Below are 18484 nucleotides of genomic sequence, written 5' to 3'. Positions count from 1 at the left end.
GTATTTGATGTGTTATCTCCTGACCATAGTTTATGGCCTTTAAACTCTATACCGATCGTTATATCTGTTGTATATCTGTTGTATATCTGTTGCTATGTTCTCAAAAGCATTTTGCTACACCCGCAATAACATCTGCTAAATATGTGTATGTGACCAATACAATTGGATTTTATTTTATTTGATGTTGAGAGGAAACTCCAAGCATCTATGGGAAAACGCCAGACCTTTCTGTCCAACTAGAAATGTTTTTAAACCCCAGAATATTTTTGTTTGTTTTCCCTCAGCTCCCAGAAGGACAGGCTCAGGGACAGTTTGGATTGTTTTAACAAAATCCAACAGCTTATTTTTAGAACATTTTACCAACATTTTACAGTCGTCTGTAAAATCTCTCAACGGGAGAGGGATGGAGAGAGAAGACGAATATGTAGTATGAAAATGTATGCACTCACTAACTGTAAGTCGCTCTGGATAAGAGCGTCTGCTAAATGACTAAAATGTTAAATGTAAAATGAAGAGATGGAGACAGGGAGATGGAGAGAGGGATCTAGACAAAGAACAGTCCACGAACATAGCAGCTACACTTAGCCGCTGTGTCGTTCAGACGTGGCCTGTAACCTGAAGCCATAATAACCGTCCGGGTGTTTTGTTATGGTAAACATCACCTTGGCTGACCTGCTCTCTCACAGTGAGGGGACAGGACACTGCAGTGCCCTAGAACTGTCTATCACTGTCCTAGACCACATACACACATGCATGCCTGTGCACGGAAACACACACCCATACAAACACGCACAACACGCTCACACACAAACACATACACACAAACACAAACACACACACAGATCTCCTCTCTGAATATATCCTCTAATCTGGGTTGACTGGTGCAATCTAAAGCCAGTTATTCTGTGAAAACAAAGGAAGAATTGTGTGGAAAGGGTTCATTCTCTTAATAAGACACTCCGTGTCTGAAGGCTCCATTGGGTTATTTAGACACTGCGTTCCTCACACCTCTCTGTGAATGACTTCAGGGCAAAGCATCCAACAACCTGGCTGACTTCCCTCACCAGGAAAAAGGACACGTCTTTAAGACTCTTTGTTAAACTGGCTTTCTTCTTTAGTTTATTTCCTCTTCACTCTTCAATTTCACCTTGTTATAATAAGGACTTGAGGTATCCTGCTGGTCCTATTGACTCTGCTGTCAGGCTGCTGCTTTGATCAACTATACAGAGTACTGACTGACTAGTTAACCATGGAGGAGTCCTCATCATCATGCACTACATGATTACACCCCCACCATGTCATCCTCACATAAGATCAGCCTATACTCTAGTTTATTAATATATAGCGATTAGTTGTGAGTAGACATAATCTTTTTGAGGTTTCTATTTAATATAATTTGTGTACTTTTTACCCCCATTTTTCTCCCCAATTCCATGATTACGATCTAGTCTCATCGCTGCAACTCCCCAACGGGCTCGGGAGAGGCGAAGGTCGAGTCATGCGTCCTCCGAAACATGATCCGCCAAACCGCGCTTCTTAACACCCGTTCGCTTAACCCGGAAGCCAGCCGCACCAATGTGTCAGAGGAAGTCAGCCTGCAGGCGCCCGGCCCGCCACAAGGAGTCGCTAGAGCGCGATGAGCCAAGTAAAGCCCCCCCAGCCAAACCCTCCCCTAACCCGGACGACGCTGGGCCAATTGTGGGCCGCCCTATGGGACTCCCAGTCACAGCCAGTAATGACACAGCCTGGGATCTAACCCCAAGCTGTAGTGACGCCGCAACACTGCGATGCAGTGCCTTAGACCGCTGCGCCACTCGGGAGGCCCCTTTTTGAGGTTTCTTAATCAAATGGATGCTGACTGTCCTGTTTTGTTTATATGGGATTTACTATAGAGTTCTGCACCACTAATATGAACTTGACTGAAGCTAAGTGTAGTCAATCAATGCTGCCACAGGGACCATTCCTAGAACACTTGGGAACACTATAACAGGAACATTAGAACACTTGGAAACACTATCAGAGATAATGTAGAATAATACTGCTGTGAAGTTCTGCATTCTGCCAAGCTGTTTCTTCTCCCCAGACTCCCATAACATGGCTGTGGTCAGTGTGATCATTCATCTTGGTGTAAAACGAGGTCTGTGCTGGCTCAGTCAGTATATACAGTATTCTAAATCCCTGCTCTAGGTCCATGGGTCCAGATGACGCACCACTGCCTGTTATATAACTCCAGGCCAGGCTGGTGGTAATCATCCAGTAGATTTGTCTTTCTATCTTTGTTTGACTCATCTCTGTTCCACCATTGGCACATCACATTGTTCCCAGCTGCCTTCCCAAACCTAGGCCTCTTCCCTCTTTCCTCTCTCTCCTTCTCTCTCTCTCTTTCTCCCTAGCCTCTCTCTCTCTCCCCCGCTACATCTCTCCGCAACCTCTCTCTTGCTCTTCCACCCTCAACCCTTTTCTCACCCTCTTTGCCTTCTGCCAGTGACCCTAAACAGCTGCAGCCTCTCTTCTCCTCTACCAGGACGCTCCCAGGCTGTCACACGCACACACACACACACACACACAAACACACACACACACACACACACACACACACACACACATACGCACACACACACACACACACACAGGATTGATGATGAGGGAGAATGGGATATCACCTGTAGAACCGTAGACAGAACACAGGCAGAACTTATTCTGAGGGTGAACATGTTGAACTCAGACAGTCCCTATCTTACTTATGTATTTATGATCACATCTATGTATGGTGTCAGTCAAGGTCATGAGAGGGACAGAGGGTGAAGAGGACAGAGGGGGAGTAGGTGAGGGGGAGTCTAGTAGAGGGTATATGTGTGTGTGTGTGTGTGTGTGTGTGTGTGTGTGTGTGTGTGTGTGTGTGTGTGTGAGCGGGGTTGGGGAGTAAAGTGATAGCTGATACTCACCAGGCCCGGTCGGAGAAGATGACCAGCGACAGATCTGGAACAGAGATGTCAGGACGGATCTATAGATTCTATACAGAAGTACATGACGTATTCCCTACATAGTGCACTACTTTTGACCAGAGCCATATGGGCCATGGTTAAAAGTAGTGCCCTACATAGGAGTATAGGGTGTCGTTTGGGACGTAACGACAGTGTTATGGAGAAGTGGATGAAGGATCACCGACTGGATGAAGCATGTCGTTGCTGTGGCCTCAATAGAAAACAGGTGTTCTCTCCAAGGTGGCCTATATTCAGTGAAGGGGCTGTGTGTGCTCGTTTGTGTTTACCAGTGAATGTGACCAGGACATTCAGCATTTTAATCCATTTAGCGACCTTAGAATACTATAATAGACAGCAGGTCTGGACTGTGTTGATGTGTCAGTAGTGGCGACGCTCAGAACTTGGAACTCCTGGAAAACCTGTTTTCATGTCATTATACTGTTATTCACTCCCCCTCCTCTCATTGGCCAGTACTGTCCGATCTATGACATCATGTGTTATATTTACTAGCCAGTCGTCATGTGTAGCTTTATAAAGAGCTCCTGGCCTGACCAGAGCATGAAACATTCCACACGGGGAAAGATGGAAAATAACTTGTGGTTTCCTGAGTCCACAGACCAGCCAGACTGTTTGACAGAAGAAAAAAACTGTCCTAGGTTTTAAAAAGACTATCTCCCAAATATACAGTCATTAGAGTGACTCTTCTTTTTAGGCTTAGGAGAAGATGTGAGGAACTACTCAGTGGTGGAAAAAGTACACAATTTACATACTTGAGTAAAGGGAAAGGGGGATACCTAGTCAGTTGTACAACTGAATGCATTCAACTGAAACGTGTCTTCCGCATTTAAGATACATTAATAGAAAATCACTCAAAAGTGAAAGTCACCCAGTAAAATACTACTTGAGTAAAAGTCTAAAAGTATTTGGTTTTAAATATACTTAAGTATAAAATTCCTTATAGTAAGCAAACCAGACGGCACCGTTTTCTTTTTTTTCTTTTTTTCTTTACAGATAGCCAGGGGCACGCTCCAACACTTAGACATCATTTACAGATAGCTAGGGGCACACTCCAACACTTAGACATAATTTACAGATAGCTAGGGGCACACTCCAACACTTAGACATAATTTACAGATAGCTAGGGGCACACTCCAACACTTAGACATCATTTACAGATAGCCAGGGGCACACTCCAACACTTAGACATCATTTACAGATAGCTAGGGGCACACTCCAACACTTAGACATAATTTACAGATAGCTAGGGGCACACTCCAACACTTAGACATAATTTACAGATAGCTAGGGGCACACTCCAACACTTAGACATAATTTACAGATAACTAGGGGCACACTCCAACACTTAGACATCATTTACAGATAGCTAGGGGCACACTCCAACACTTAGACATCATTTACAGATAGCCAGGGGCACACTCCAACACTTAGACATAATTTACAGATAGCTAGGGGCACACTCCAACACTTAGACATAATTTACAGATAGCTAGGGGCACACTCCAACACTTAGACATAATTTACAGATAGCTAGGGGCACACTCCAACACTTAGACATCATTTACAGATAGCTAGGGGCACACTCCAACACTTAGACATCATTTACAGATAGCTAGGGGCACACTCCAACACTTAGACATCATTTACAAACCAAGCATGTGTTTAGTGAGTCCGCCAGATCAGAGGCAGTAGGGACGACCAGGGATGTTCTCTTGAGAAGTGTATGAATTTGACCATTTTCCTGTCCTGCTAAGCATTCAAAATGTAACAAGTACTTTTGGGTGTCAGGGAAAATGTATGGAATAAAAAGTACATGATTGTCTTTAGAAATGTAGTGAAGTAAAAGTAAAAGTTGTCAAAAATATAAATAGTAAAGTACAGATACCCCAAAAAAACTACTTAAGTAGTACTTTAAAGTATTTTTACTTAAAAATACATGTTTTACTTACTTTACACTGTCACTACTTCAACTACTTCAAACTACTACTAGAAACCTTCATTAGTAATGTTGTATTTAAGCTTTTGTCATTTGAAATGCCACATTACTTCTGATGCCTCCTATCCTATATAAAATAATGAGCATGGCCATGAAATCCCCATCATTATAAGAATGAATGACCAAATATAAATCCATCCTGTAGTTTGATGGTGCCATAGTGAACAGTTAGTCCATGCTGCCTGGACCTTGTCACAAATGCATCCTCTTCCCTATATAGTGCACTACTTTTGACCAGAGCTCTGGAATAGGGAAAAGGGTGCCTCAAACCAGAGAGAGAACAGGAAGAGAACAGGGTTTAGTCAGAGTTAATGAGGCAGGAAGGCCACTAACGCTCCAGGACTCTGCTCTGCTCTGGGACATGCCTACACAGCCAGCATGACTGCCTCCACCCCTGTTCAATGGCAGTCAGTCTGTCTGTCCTATCCTGGCTGTGTTTGTCCAGTGGAGCTTGGCTGTGAGGAAGCATGCAGCAGGAGCTTTACACAGCTCTGTGCTTTCACCTGTACATAGCTGTAACACTGTTACAGCTACAAACACCCTCCAATAACAAAAGGGGTTCAGTGCTAATAAAAGCCAGATGGTGCAGACAGTAAATGTGTTCCCATGGATTATTGTGGCTAACAGCCTTAACAGATCCAGGCTTGACAACATTACATGCCATGTAATTCTCCTCTTGTTTAACAATGAAGAAACAATAGTCATGTTAGCTTGGCTTGCCAGTTACACTCTGTAGGCCTTTGAGTGGTCACTTCTGTTATTACAATCCTGAAACTAACAGTCTATTATAGTCTAGTACGACTAAAAGTGACATACTTTAGCAGCAGGCTGACTTTAGATGGGTCTGTCATACTGTCATCGTCATGGTGTGTGTGTGTGTGTGTGTGTGTGTGTGTGTGTGTGTGTGTGTGTGTGTGTGTGGAGGGGGGCTCTCTCTGTAGAACCCTGCTCATACTCTCTAACCCCTAACCCCTCATCTAAACCTTCAAGTTGCTCCTCTGGAAAAATGGAAAAGCGTCTTGGGAATATATGGTTAGGAAATGTATAGTGCATGACTGAGATGGGCCTGTAAGAGCGGGGTGAGGGGGGAGTCGGGGGCGTGAGAGTTCCCTGGTGTGTCTTGTTTCCATTAGGTTGGGAGTTTAATCCCCCCGACTATTGAGGGGGCGTGGCCTGGGACCTCATCATCCAATCACAGAGCAGAATCAGCTTCCCCACATCTGGGATTTTCCCACCGCCCGATCTGACAACATTCCACACACACATGCACCCACGCACACACACACACACACAGACACATAAAAATGTAAACATGAGAGAGAGAGAGATGGAGAAAGTGAGAGAGAGATGGAGAAAGAGAGAGGGATGGAGAAAGAGAGAGACAGCAAAGAAGTAAACTAGCTCTCTGAGAAGTTGCCAGTTTCTCAATGAGATGAGAAGTGAGTGGTTTGTGAAGTGGCCTGTCCAAAACAAACATTCAGAGAGTCAGAGAGGAGATGAGGGGAGAGGGGGAAGCCCTGCTCCTGATGATTGATATTTCCTCTCTCTCTCTCTCTCTCTCTCTCTCTCTCTCTCTCTCTCTCTCTCTCTCTCTCTCTCTCTCTCTCTCTCTCTCTCTCTCTCTCTCTCTCTCTCTCTCTCTCTCTCTCTCTCTCTCTCTCTCTCTCTCTCTCTCTCTCTCTCTCTCTCTCTCTCTCTCTCTCTCTCTCTCTCTCTCTCTCTCTCTCTCTCTCTCTCTCTGTATGTCTGTATGTCTGTCTGTCTGTCTGTCTGTCTCAGTCTAGCCATAATATTCTACAGAGATAACAACAGCCGTTGTTCTGGGTGGTGGAGGGTTTCAAACCAGGGTTGGGGTCAATTCAGTGTGTGCATGTGTGTGTTCCTGCAGGTGGCATTCTGCCCAATGGGGCCTGAACAAGTGGGGCTGAAAATAGTAACAAGCAGGTCACTGCTGAGGAGTTCCATGCATAGCACAGTTAGTAGCCTTTATAGAAAAAGCAACAGTGTGTTGTTCTCCAGTAAGATATAGCCTGGTGCTGACCCTGCAGTGTGTTGTTCTCCAGTATGATATAGCCTGGTGCTGACCCTGCAGTGTGTTGTTCTCCAGTATGATATAGCCTGGTGCTGACCCTGCAGTGTGTTGTTCTCCAGTATGATGAAGCCTGGTGCTGACCCTGGGCAGAGCAGTGAATGTCTTGGTGGAAATTAAGTAATGTTATCCCAGCTGGAGAGGGAGGGAGGGAGAGAGAGAGAGAGAGAGAGAGAGAGAGGAGAGAGAGAGAGAGAGAGAGAGAGAGAGAGAGAGAGAGAGAGAGAGAGAGAGAGAGAGAGAGAGAGAGAGAGAGAGTTGTTGTGTATTATAGATATGAGAGAATTGTATTACTGTATCACTGCCTGCTGAGGTTCAGCTATGTTGACCGTTATTACACTACTTCTACACTGTACTTTCTATATGAAAACCATTGAAGTCACATGGAGTACTCTACTCCAGACTGAACCGGTTGTTGCTCCTTGTCCTCTGTCACAATAATATCTGGTTTAACTTAATATGATATTGACACAGCAAAGCCACTATAATATCTGGTGTGATATTGATACAGCAAAGTCACTATAATGTCTGGTGTGGTATTGACACAGCAAAGTCAATAAGGCTTAACTTTCCTCTCCTTCAGGGGGGTGTGACCTCTGATAAGTTTGTGTATCAGAATCAAAAATACACTTCATTTTAACTCACGTTTTTACATTTTATTTTTACATAAAACCCAACATCTCTATAAATCAATTTTGATGTAGCCCTAATTCCAATTTTGCTGTAACATTCCATGGTTATGACCTATTAGTCACAAGAGTGAAAGCTCTATTTAGTGTAGTGAAAGTGAGAGTAGCCTGATGAGTGAGCGGGAAGAAGGGAGGGAGGGAGGGAAGTGGAGGGGTGAAAGATAGAGGGAGGGAGAGAGAGCAGCTAGTGTAGTCTATCTATGCATATAGACTGACCGTCACCGTGGTGGAAACTTCAAACAGCCACACATCTGGTCCTAGCTTTGTCTGGCAAGGGGGCTGCCGAATCGTTCTGTCGATTCTCTTCTATGCAGTGAGTTAAATATCGTTTAACTGAAGGACTTGGCAAAGATGGATACTTTATATGGAACATGTATCTGTTCTTCGGTCAAATTTATGGCTGGTTAATTAATGGTTACACTCTACTCTGCGACTGTAACTCAGTACTAATTAGGTGAGGAAGCATCGCCGCGAGCGCAGGTGATGCATTCAGATGAATGACGCAATAACTGGTTCATGAGGACCGGGATTTATTTTATTATGATGGACTCACGGATTTACTATGACAACTAAACGCAAGTCGATGAAACTGAAGCTGCGGCGGTGTTTCAGTGAGACGCTGCGCGATTCCACGTCGAAAGCCTGGGATCTACTTTGGAAAAATGTCAGGGAGCGAAGACTCGCAGGTCAGTCTCCAAAAAGTATCGGTGTAGTATTGAATACACACAATATTTATTTGATATTTATTTATGCTGTAAGAAAATAGCCATTCTTAACTTTGTTAGATTTAAAAAAAATTTTTTTACATAGACAGATTCTAGCACAGAACTGTTTTATTAAACAAATAGCTTAATAAGCACACAAAGTTACAAACCGGGCCATTATAGTTAATTTTCTAATCACAATCGATCAAGTGAATGTAAAAGGACAATCAGCAGTTGCTAGATCAATTTTTTGGACTTATACATTAATTATATGTAACCTTACCCATTGATTCTTGAAGAATATATCTTCTTATAAATGCCTCAAATGAGCTTAGTTCAACTGTCATACCCCATCAGAACCCAAAATATAGGCTTGTTTTACTGCAATGTCTGTAAACAAAGTTAATGTAAACAAAAACGATATAGCCTCAAAACATGGTTACAACTATAATTGTGATATCATGGATGGTCAGTCCTTGCATCCATAGCTCTGTCTATGAATTTTAGTGGTTATTTATCCAGCCCCATCCCTCAGCTTTTTAACGAAACAGGGATGAGGAAAATGCTTTGTTATTGTTTCTACTGCAGATTGCTGCTTTAAACTATTCATCATACCACTCATTGGTTGTTTGACACAGGCAGCCCAATTCAGATCTTTCTTCCACTAATTGGTCTTTTGACTTTTCACATCAGATCTTTTTCAGAGCTGATCTGATTGGTCAAAAGACCAATTAGTGAAAAAAAGATCAGAATTGGGCTGTCTGTGTAAATGCAGGCTATATGCACAGAATACATTCTGCATAGTTGTCCTCATAATTACTCTTCTACAATAATCATATCCATTAACACGTGTTCACCAGGTGTACTTACCTTAGTTTCACATGTGATTTACTTCGCTCTTATTTATTTGTTTGTTTAAAGATCTTCTAATTTACAATAATAACTTGAATTTCCCAAAACAATTTGCAATACAGTTTTACTTCTTATTTATTGTTATAATGATTAATTTGGATGAAAGTAAAACAATATCACAATATATGTGAATAATTTTCTCAAATGTAGCACCAAAGCAAGACCCATTATTATCCCAATGTGAGTTTGTGCTAAGCATGTAGAAGAGGTATGAAACTGTGGAGTAGAGACCAGACTCCCTACTGTCACTGCTGCTGAAGGCTATACTTAATGGTTAGAGGGTGTTTCCTAAATTAGTTTGCCTCATAATTCAAATGTGAAGATTATGCATCCCAAATATCATTCCCTATATAGTGCACTACGTTTGACCAGGGCCTATAAGGTTCGGGTAAAAAGTAGAGCACTATACAGGGAATAGGATGCCATTTGGGACATCCACTGATAGTTATTTCCTTCAGGTACCTTTCTGTCAGAGATTTAAAATACAGCTGGAGCTGCTTGCTGGGAGAATGATATTGTATTTTCTAAGGAGCTGCTGAAGCATGGACTGTGTGTGTAGAGAGCCCAGTACACCATTAGGTGGTGCCAGTCAAATTATCCATACAGTAGGACAGTCCAGTAGTCTAGTAGGTTATGAACTATCTGAGAGGGATTCCGTTCTCCATCTGTATTTCAGTGTTATAATGATGTTATAATGTTATGTGATAGAAGTTGACCTCAACTGTACCAGGAGATTGTAATTGAATCAGATTGGTGTCAGTTCTGTTTCCCGGACACAGTCCTGGACTATATAGGCACGACTCCAACACCATCATTAAGTTTGCAGATGACACAACAGTGGTGGAAAACCGCCTCTATAAGCATATTTTATTGCTACACTATAGGTGATATGTGTGATCAACCTTCACAATACTGTCTTTGTCTTGTTTTAGCAGCATGTCTGTCTCTGTGTATTTAATGTAGTTTAAACCCTGTCAGTCCATCTCAGCTGTGCAGTACTGAAACACCTCTCTGATTTAACTGCCTTTAGAGCCCTGTGGCTGCATTGTTGCTTCGTTGTTGCTGTGTTGTTTGAAAGGTTGACACATTAATCTAACATTCTATTCCATATTTGTACCCTGGTGATATGCCATGGTGCCATGCATCTAGCAGCCTTGGCCTGCTGTCTGTTTAGAAGCACACTAAACAATGAGGGGCCGTTTATGGGCTGGATACAGCTGACTGTCTGGCCTGTGTGTGTGCATGCGTCGATCAGACCTGGCTAGCTGGTGGTCTATTGCTTTCATAATGAGTCATAATTCTAACACATCTATTATATTTTTATGAGACCACTGAGTACCAGCACCTCTTTGGCAATGGTCTGGTCATAGAGATGGCTGTTGGTTTGTGATTTTACTGAGGAATAATTCTAACATATATTACATAAATAATAGTTACATGTCCTATAATCCAGCTCCATGAGAAGACCTGGCTGACATTGAGGGTCGTTGAGGGATAGAGGCTCTCTTCAGTTGGCACCTGCTCTAGAACATGTGCTTGGCATGAATAAGAGACTCCCAGCCAAGACTGCAGTTGCTGTGTCCTTAAAATGAAAGCACCTGCTACAGTCATATCTGTCCTGAGGGTTCTCTCTTTGAAATGTCCTCAGTTCTTCGAATCAAAGAGGACATTTCTACTGCAGCCCAGCATCAGACCCAGTCTAACGGGTTGGTTATTTGGATCATGGAGTGGAATTCGTCAGTCATTCTGAGGCTACCTCAGGACAGGAGCCAGACCAAAGCCAGAGCCATGCAGCCTAAACATTTACCCAGTTGCCTCTAATCTCTGATCAGTCCTGGTTCCAGACACCTAGTAATACTACATCCAACCCTGGTTTCAACCCTACTACAACGTTGGGATAAATAATGGAAATGTTAACAATGTTGTGGGATATATCATAGTTCTAATTTTCTAGATTGAGTTTGGTGTGAGGCTGGCTGGCTGTTTAGCTGGTTGTGGAGTGTAGGCAGGGCAGACAGGTTTGAAAGGTTTACAGCTGCCGCAGCAGCCAACACACAGAGCACCTAGCAACACATAGAGGATGTGCTGTAGTACCCGACACAGAGCACCTATCAACACAGAGCACCTAGCAACACAGAGCACCTAGCATCACAGAGCACCTAGCAACACTGAGCACCTAGCATCACAGAGCACCTAGCAACACAGAGCACCTATCAACACAGAGCACCTAGCATCACAGAGCACCTAGCAACACAGAGCACCTAGCAACACAGAGCACCTAGCACCACATAGAGGACGTGCTGTAGTACCCACACAGAGCACCTAGCACACAGAGCACCTAGCAACACAGAGCACCTAGCACACAGAGCCCCTAGCAACACATAGAGGACGTGCTGTAGTACCCGACACAGAGCACCTAGCATCACAGAGCACCTAGCAATACAGAGCACCTAGCACCACATTGAGGACGTGCTGTAATACCCTACACATAGCACCTACCAACACAGAGCACCTAGCAACACAGAGCACCTAGCACCACAGAGCCCCTAGCAACACAGAGCACCTAGCAACACAGAGCACCTAGCACCACAGAGCACCTAGCAACACAGAGCACCTTGCAACACAGAGCACGTAGCACTACAGAGCACCTAGCACACAGAGCACCTAGCAACACAGAGCACCTAGCACCACAGAGCACCTAGCAACACAGAGGACCTGGCACCACAGAGCACCTAGCAACACAGAGCACCTAGCAACACAGAACACCTAGCACCACAGAGCACCTAGCACCACAGAGCACCTAGCAACACAGAGCACCTAGCAACACAGAGCACCTAGCAACACAGAGGACCTAGCACCACAGAGCACCTAGCAATACAGAGCACCTAGCAACACAGAGCACCTAGCAACACAGAACACCTAGCACCACAGAGCACCTAGCACCACATAGCTCAGACTACAGGAACGCTCAGAGCAGTGCAGCCACCCAACACACCAGAGACAGGGACCTCCACCCCCTCATTTCCATGAACTAACACCCTTAGTGTCTGTATGTGTGTGTGTGTGGGGGGGGGGGGGCAGAGGTAGTGCATGCCAGAGGTAGTGCATGAAAGCATACAGAGGGTTGGGGGGCTCTGAAGTGACGGGAGATGGGGGTGAATGGTGGTCTTTGTTGCCCAGGGATGGTCCTGCCAGCCAGAGGGACAGGGGCTGTTTGAGTGTTTACTGCATCCCAAATGGCACCACCCTATTCCCTATATAGTGCACTACTTTTGACCAGAGCACTATAGGGAAAAGGGTGCCATTTGGGAGGCTGTTTAGCATGGTGGTGTGCTTACTAGCAGCCCCAGTCCCACTCCTACCCCTGTCCCGTTCCAGTCCCATGTGGAGCCCTGTGCTGCAGGACACAGGCAGCCTGTGTGTTGAGAGGGTGACACCACCAGAGTGGCCTGCTGTGACTGGGAGTGGGTGGGTCTGGTCTGTTTGCAAGGATGTGGACTCTATTTTAAGTGTGAATGATGACGTCTGTTGTTCCATCCTGTTCCAAACTCAACATCACTACTGGAAGGTTAGAAAGTGTCAAGATCTACTTTTATAACTATTTCGTTTAAACTTCACTATTGACAACTGTATCTTATCATCATATCTCAATCTCAAATTCTAGCGTCTGTAGTGTTGTGGCGGTAGCCTGGTCCCAGATCTGTTTAATGCTCTTGCCTACTTGATTGTCATTGTCAAGCCAAACATTTTGGCATGACAATTCCATAAGGAGTTGGCAAGAGAGCAGAAACAGTCTGACACTCAGGCTATTGTAGTGGGGCTGTTTTAATGAACCAGAAAGCTTATTGGGGTCTGTATTAACCAATTGTGTAGAGTTGAGATTAATTATAATCCAGGTGTTTAGGCTCAATGGTTTCTTCTTCACAAGGTGCCACAGGCTTCCTGTCCTGTTGACCCCCACTGTGAATGGAGACGGGCTGGGAATGGTGTTGGAGTAGGGGCGTGGGCGGGGGCCTGGGGGTGGAGAGAGGGTTGTTGTGGAAATTCTTCCTCTCGTTCAGCTCTCGCCTTCTCTTCACCCTCTTCATTCTTTCTCCTCTGTCTTTTACCTGAGTCCATTTGTCAGTGTGGCTTCTCCTGAGTAAACTTGGCACCTGTGTGCAGGTCCACACTCCACAGCAGAGGATTGTTTTGGGCAGGGCGGCTCCTAACAATACTGTTTTTCTAAGCCCTCCCATGTCCTCCTCCCTGTCTCGTCCTCCTCCCTCCCTCCTCTCTGTGCTTACTCAGTTCACAGGCATTCTTCTGGTATTTATATTTCCCTCCAGACCCACATTCAGCCGTTCAGTCGGTTCCACTCCCTCTCTCACATAGACAGACCCTGGATTGAGCTCAACAAGGTGGGCAGTACTCCAAGTACTGATCTGCCACTGGCTGCTGTCTGGTCACCTGACCTGGAGAGGTGTAGTGTTGTCCTGGCACTCCTCCTCCCTCCCCTCCTATAGCCTCTCAGCTCTCCTTCCGAGCCCCAGCCTTTCAGATCACACTGGGCTGCTAGCGCCTGGATGTGAAGCCTTCTGCTGCTGGATCCTCTGAGAGAGCGTGTTTATCAGACAGGGGCCAGTGTAGTGTGTGTGTCAGTCTAGCAGTGCCAGTGCTGTAGTAGCAGTCATGTACAGGGATCTGTCTGACAGAGACTCTGAGCCCCAGGGGCCGGGCAGCAGTATGAGTCAGGACAGCCAGGACTGTCTGGGCAGTATGACCCAAGAGAGCCAGGATATCTACCTAAGGATGGACCACCACCGCCGTCGCTCCGGATACCGCCTGGGACGCATCATTGCCCGGCAACAGCTGCTCCGGAGGATAGCTGGAGGTAGGAGGAGGAGGGGTAGCTCTGGTCCAGGGTGTTATGTGCAGCTTGCTGACAGCCTTAAGCGTCAGCAAGCCGCACGTAACGCCCATGACTAGAGCTAGTTGAGTGGCTACTGTAGTAGGAGTGGTGGTGGAAACTCACTCTAAGTATGATATCTTCTGGACACTCACAGTATTATGATGGTGGATGTTGACCATATGAAAGCTGCTGAAGACTGACATTGTGATGGACAACCAGATAGTTCCTAGTTCCTCTATGAAGTTCAGAGACAGAGAGCCATAGTCTGTCATGGTTATCTAGTCAGCCTATAGTTTGATCCAGCAGCAGCTCTGCTCTGCTAGTGTGTGTGAGGACATGAGCGCAAGCTAGTGTCTGTCAGTCTGTCAGTGTGTAAGGACATGGCAAGGTGCTGTACTCTGTCAGTCAGGAAGTAACTCTAGTGTTGCTTAACTTAATAACACATTTAGCAAGCTGTGTAAAGGGTGACTAATATTGGTGTTGTAGACTAGCACACCACAGTGTTCCTACATTCCAGAGGATTGATTATGTGCACTATTCCCTAGGTATGTAATAATAATAATAATAATAACACATAATAGTAACACATAATACATACCGGGGCTGTGTCAGTTGGTGTGGTCGCTGAATTGTTTTATTGATCCTAAATACGATACACAAGTTAAGGCAACACCACAGTAAGCGCAGTGTGTTGGGAGCATGACAAGCTATTCCTTATCAGCCCCACCTGAACTTTGTTAGCTGACCTACAGTGTCTTCAGAAAGTATTCACACCCCTTGACTTTTTCCACATTTTGTTGTGTTACAGCCTGAATTTAAAATGGATTAAATGTAGATTTTGTGTCACAGGCCTACACACAATACCCGATAATGTCAAAGTGGAATTATGTTTTTAGAAATGTTTACAAATTAATTAAACATTTAAAGCTGAAATGTATTGAGTCAATAAGTATTCAACCCCATTGATTTGGCAAGCCTAAATAAGTTCAGGAGAAAAAATGTGCATAACAAGTCACATAATAAGTTGCATGGACTCACTCTGTGTGCAATAATAGTGTTTAACATGATTTTTGAATGACCACCTCATCTCTGTACCCCACACATTATCTGTAATGTCCCTCAGTCGAGCAGTGAATGTCAAACACTGATTAAACAACAAAGACCAGGGAGGTTTGCCAATGCCTCGCAAAGTAGGGCACCTATGGTAGCAGACATTGAATATACCTTTGAGCATGGTGAAGTTATTAGTCACACTTTAGATGGTGTATCAATACACCCAGTAACTACAAAGATACAAGCGTCCTTCCTAACTCAGTTGCTGAATTGTTGTATTGATCCTAAATACTATACGCAAGTTAAGGCAACACCACAGTAAGTGCAGTGTGTTGGGAGCATGACAAGCTATTCCAGAGAGGAAGGAAACCACTCAGGGATTTCACCATGAGGCCAATGGGGACTTTAAAACTGTTACAGAGTTTAATGGCTGTAATAAGAGAAAACTGAGGATGGATCAACAACATTGTAGTTACTCCACAATACTAACTTAATTGACAGAGTGAAAAGAAGGAATCCTGTACAGAATACATGCATCCTGTTTGCAATAAGGCACTAAAGTAAAACTGCAAAAAATTTGGCTGAATACAAACCGTTATGTTTGGGGCAAATCCAACAAAACACATCACTGAGTACCACTCACTATTTTTTCAAGCATGATGGTGGCTGCATCATGTTATGGGTATGCTTGTCATCGGCAAGGACTAGGGAGTTTTTTAGGATAAAAAGAAACAGAATAGAGTTAAGCAAAGGCAAAATCCTAGAGGAAAACCAGGTTCAGTCTGCTTTCCACCAGACACTGGGAGACAAATTCACCTTTCAGCAGGACAATAACCTAAATCACAAGTCCAAATATACACTGGAGTTGCTTACCAAGACGACGTTGAATATTCCTGAGTGGCCTAGTTACAGTTTTGACTTAAATCAGCTTGAAAATCTATGGCAAGACTTGAAAATGACTGTCTAGCAATGATCAACAACCAACTTGACAGAGCTTGAAGAATTTTTAAAAGAATAATTTGCAAATATTGTACAATCCAAGGTCTTAGACATACCCAGAAAGACTCACAGCTGTAATCTCTGCCAACGGTGATTCTAACATGTATTGACTCAGGGTGTGAATACTTATGTACATTAGATATATCTGTAGCTCATTTTCAATACAATTTTCACTTTGTCATTATGGGGTATTGTGTGTAAATGGGTAAGAAAAAAATAGCTATTGAATCAATTTTGAATTCAGGCTATAACACAACAAAATGTGGAATAAGTCAAGGGGTATGAATACTTTCTAAAGGCACTGTAGCAATACAATAGAGGAACTAACAAAACGGTTAAGCAATAAGACATCTGTGAGTAGAAGATAATGTGCCTGGCAACAGCCAGCACAGTAAACAGTATGAATTAGTTTATGGTCAAACAATGACAAACTTGACCTTCAGCCTTCGTTACTCTGCTGCCATTATCTGCTCACAGGATTAGTCAACTATGTGTGTGTGTGTTCCCTGGTCTGTCATTAGGGTTCTATTGTGTCCAACATGAGTCCACAGAGAGAGTTTGACCTGATAGGAGAGGAGCTGCAGTCCCTCCCTGTGCCTCCCTGTGTATTTGACCCGGAGGGCTGTGGATGGCTTACATGGGGGTGGAGCAGGTCGGGGGGAGAGGAGGGAGGCATGCATAACAACAGAGGTGATAAAGGCGGGTCTCCCCTCCCCTCCTCCTCCTCTCCCTGCAGGTGTGAGAGGCAGGCTGTGGGCCCTGGAACTGGATCGAAGTCTGGCCACATTTCACCTCAGAGTAGAGCAGAGAGCTCTCCATCAGTCAGCAGTAAAGCCTCTGCCAGAGTTTAGTCCTCATTTAGTCACTGTCCCTGGCAGGAGTCAGAACATACACTGTCTGGATTCTCAGAGTGAGATAGATAGCTGGCCTCCAACATCTTAGAGGAGTCAGTGGATTCATGTTTAGCTGTTTCTGTGGACAGACAAACCGACAGACAGAGAGTAGAGACAATGGAGTTATTGTTGTTTGACTGACTGATGCATCTAGACTGTGTGGTTCGGTGGAGGTATGTTTCGGGCTCTGTTTCATGTGGAGGTATCGTGATGATCTGGGGAAGAGGAAGAGGCCTGTTGAATCATGTGTCTGGGTCTGACTGCTCAGATCAAAGATGTCTGGTGTGTGTCAGCTATTTAGATCAGGGATGATGATGGCAGAAAATATGGTATGTTGTCGTGTTGGATCTGACTTTTCTTTTTGTCTTCATAAATCTAATCCTGCTATGACTCATGGCTGTCTTAGTCCTACAAAGATCTTAAAGGTTCTCTCTGTTGAGAAGATACGTTTTTTTCCTGCTATAAACACCTATTGTAGCTAAACACAACATATAGGAGAAGGCATTTACTTTGTAGAATCATATTCTTAGGGTTAGGGTTAACAATAGAGATTGCCAACCCTAGAGACTTAATATTTACTTTGTCCTTTGTAAACCTCACAAATTATTAGCTTATAAGGCCTGTATAAAATGAATAAAACAAATACTGAGCTATGTTGTATGCAACAATTCTTTATTATTATTTTATACTAGTCCCCTGTAGCTCAGTTGGTAGAGCATGGTGCTTGCAACGCCAGGGTTGTGGGTTCGATTCCCACGGGGGGCCAGTATGAAAAATGTATGTACTCACTAACTGTAAGTCGCTCTGAATAAGAGCGTCTGCTAAATGACTAAAATGTAAATGTAATACAATTGCTCAGAGAAAGAGATTTTGTTTAACAAGTAATAACAAAAAAAATCTCAAGATAGGGGTCCAAATTATTGGCACCCCTGTTTTCAATACTCCAGCACCCTCACCTTGAGAGGATAACGACGCGGAGCCTTTTTCAAAAATGTTTTCATGAGATTGGAGAACACATTGGGAGGGATCCTAGACCATTCCTCCATACAGAATCTTTCCAGATCATTGATATCCTTCGTCTGTGCTTATGGACTGCCCTCTCGAATTCAAACCACAGGTTTTCAATGGGGTTTAAGTCTGGAGACTGAGATGGCCATGGCAAAATGTTGATTTTGGGGTCAATTAACAATTTATTTTTGATTAGTGCTTGGGGTTATTGACTTGCTGGAAGATCCACTTGTGGCCCCAAGTGTCAG

General features: G+C 44.1%; 1 protein-coding gene across 5 annotated transcripts in view; it reads left to right on the top strand.

Annotated features, from left to right (window-relative positions):
- LOC121565543 (stAR-related lipid transfer protein 13-like) overlaps nucleotides 1–18484 on the top strand; it is a 138234-nt gene that overhangs the window by 84632 nt on the left and 35118 nt on the right. Inside the window, exon 1 of one of the 5 annotated variants that reach the window (XM_041876136.2) lies at nucleotides 8027–8462. The exons of 3 other annotated variants lie outside the window; for them this stretch is intronic. In XM_041876136.2, coding sequence (XP_041732070.2) covers nucleotides 8339–8462 — 124 coding nt within the window. In that variant the 5' untranslated portion in view covers nucleotides 8027–8338. Of the gene's footprint in view, nucleotides 1–8026; nucleotides 8463–13967; nucleotides 14266–18484 lie in introns of those variants that run through there. One more of the 5 variants, XM_041876130.2, reaches the window with a different exon arrangement.

This window comes from Coregonus clupeaformis, chromosome 5 (genome assembly GCF_020615455.1).
Source record: "Coregonus clupeaformis isolate EN_2021a chromosome 5, ASM2061545v1, whole genome shotgun sequence".
NCBI classification, from domain to species: Eukaryota; Metazoa; Chordata; class Actinopteri; order Salmoniformes; family Salmonidae; genus Coregonus; species Coregonus clupeaformis.
The sequence above is the reverse complement of the archived record's forward strand: the minus strand, read 5'-3'. Positions and strand labels throughout refer to the sequence as shown.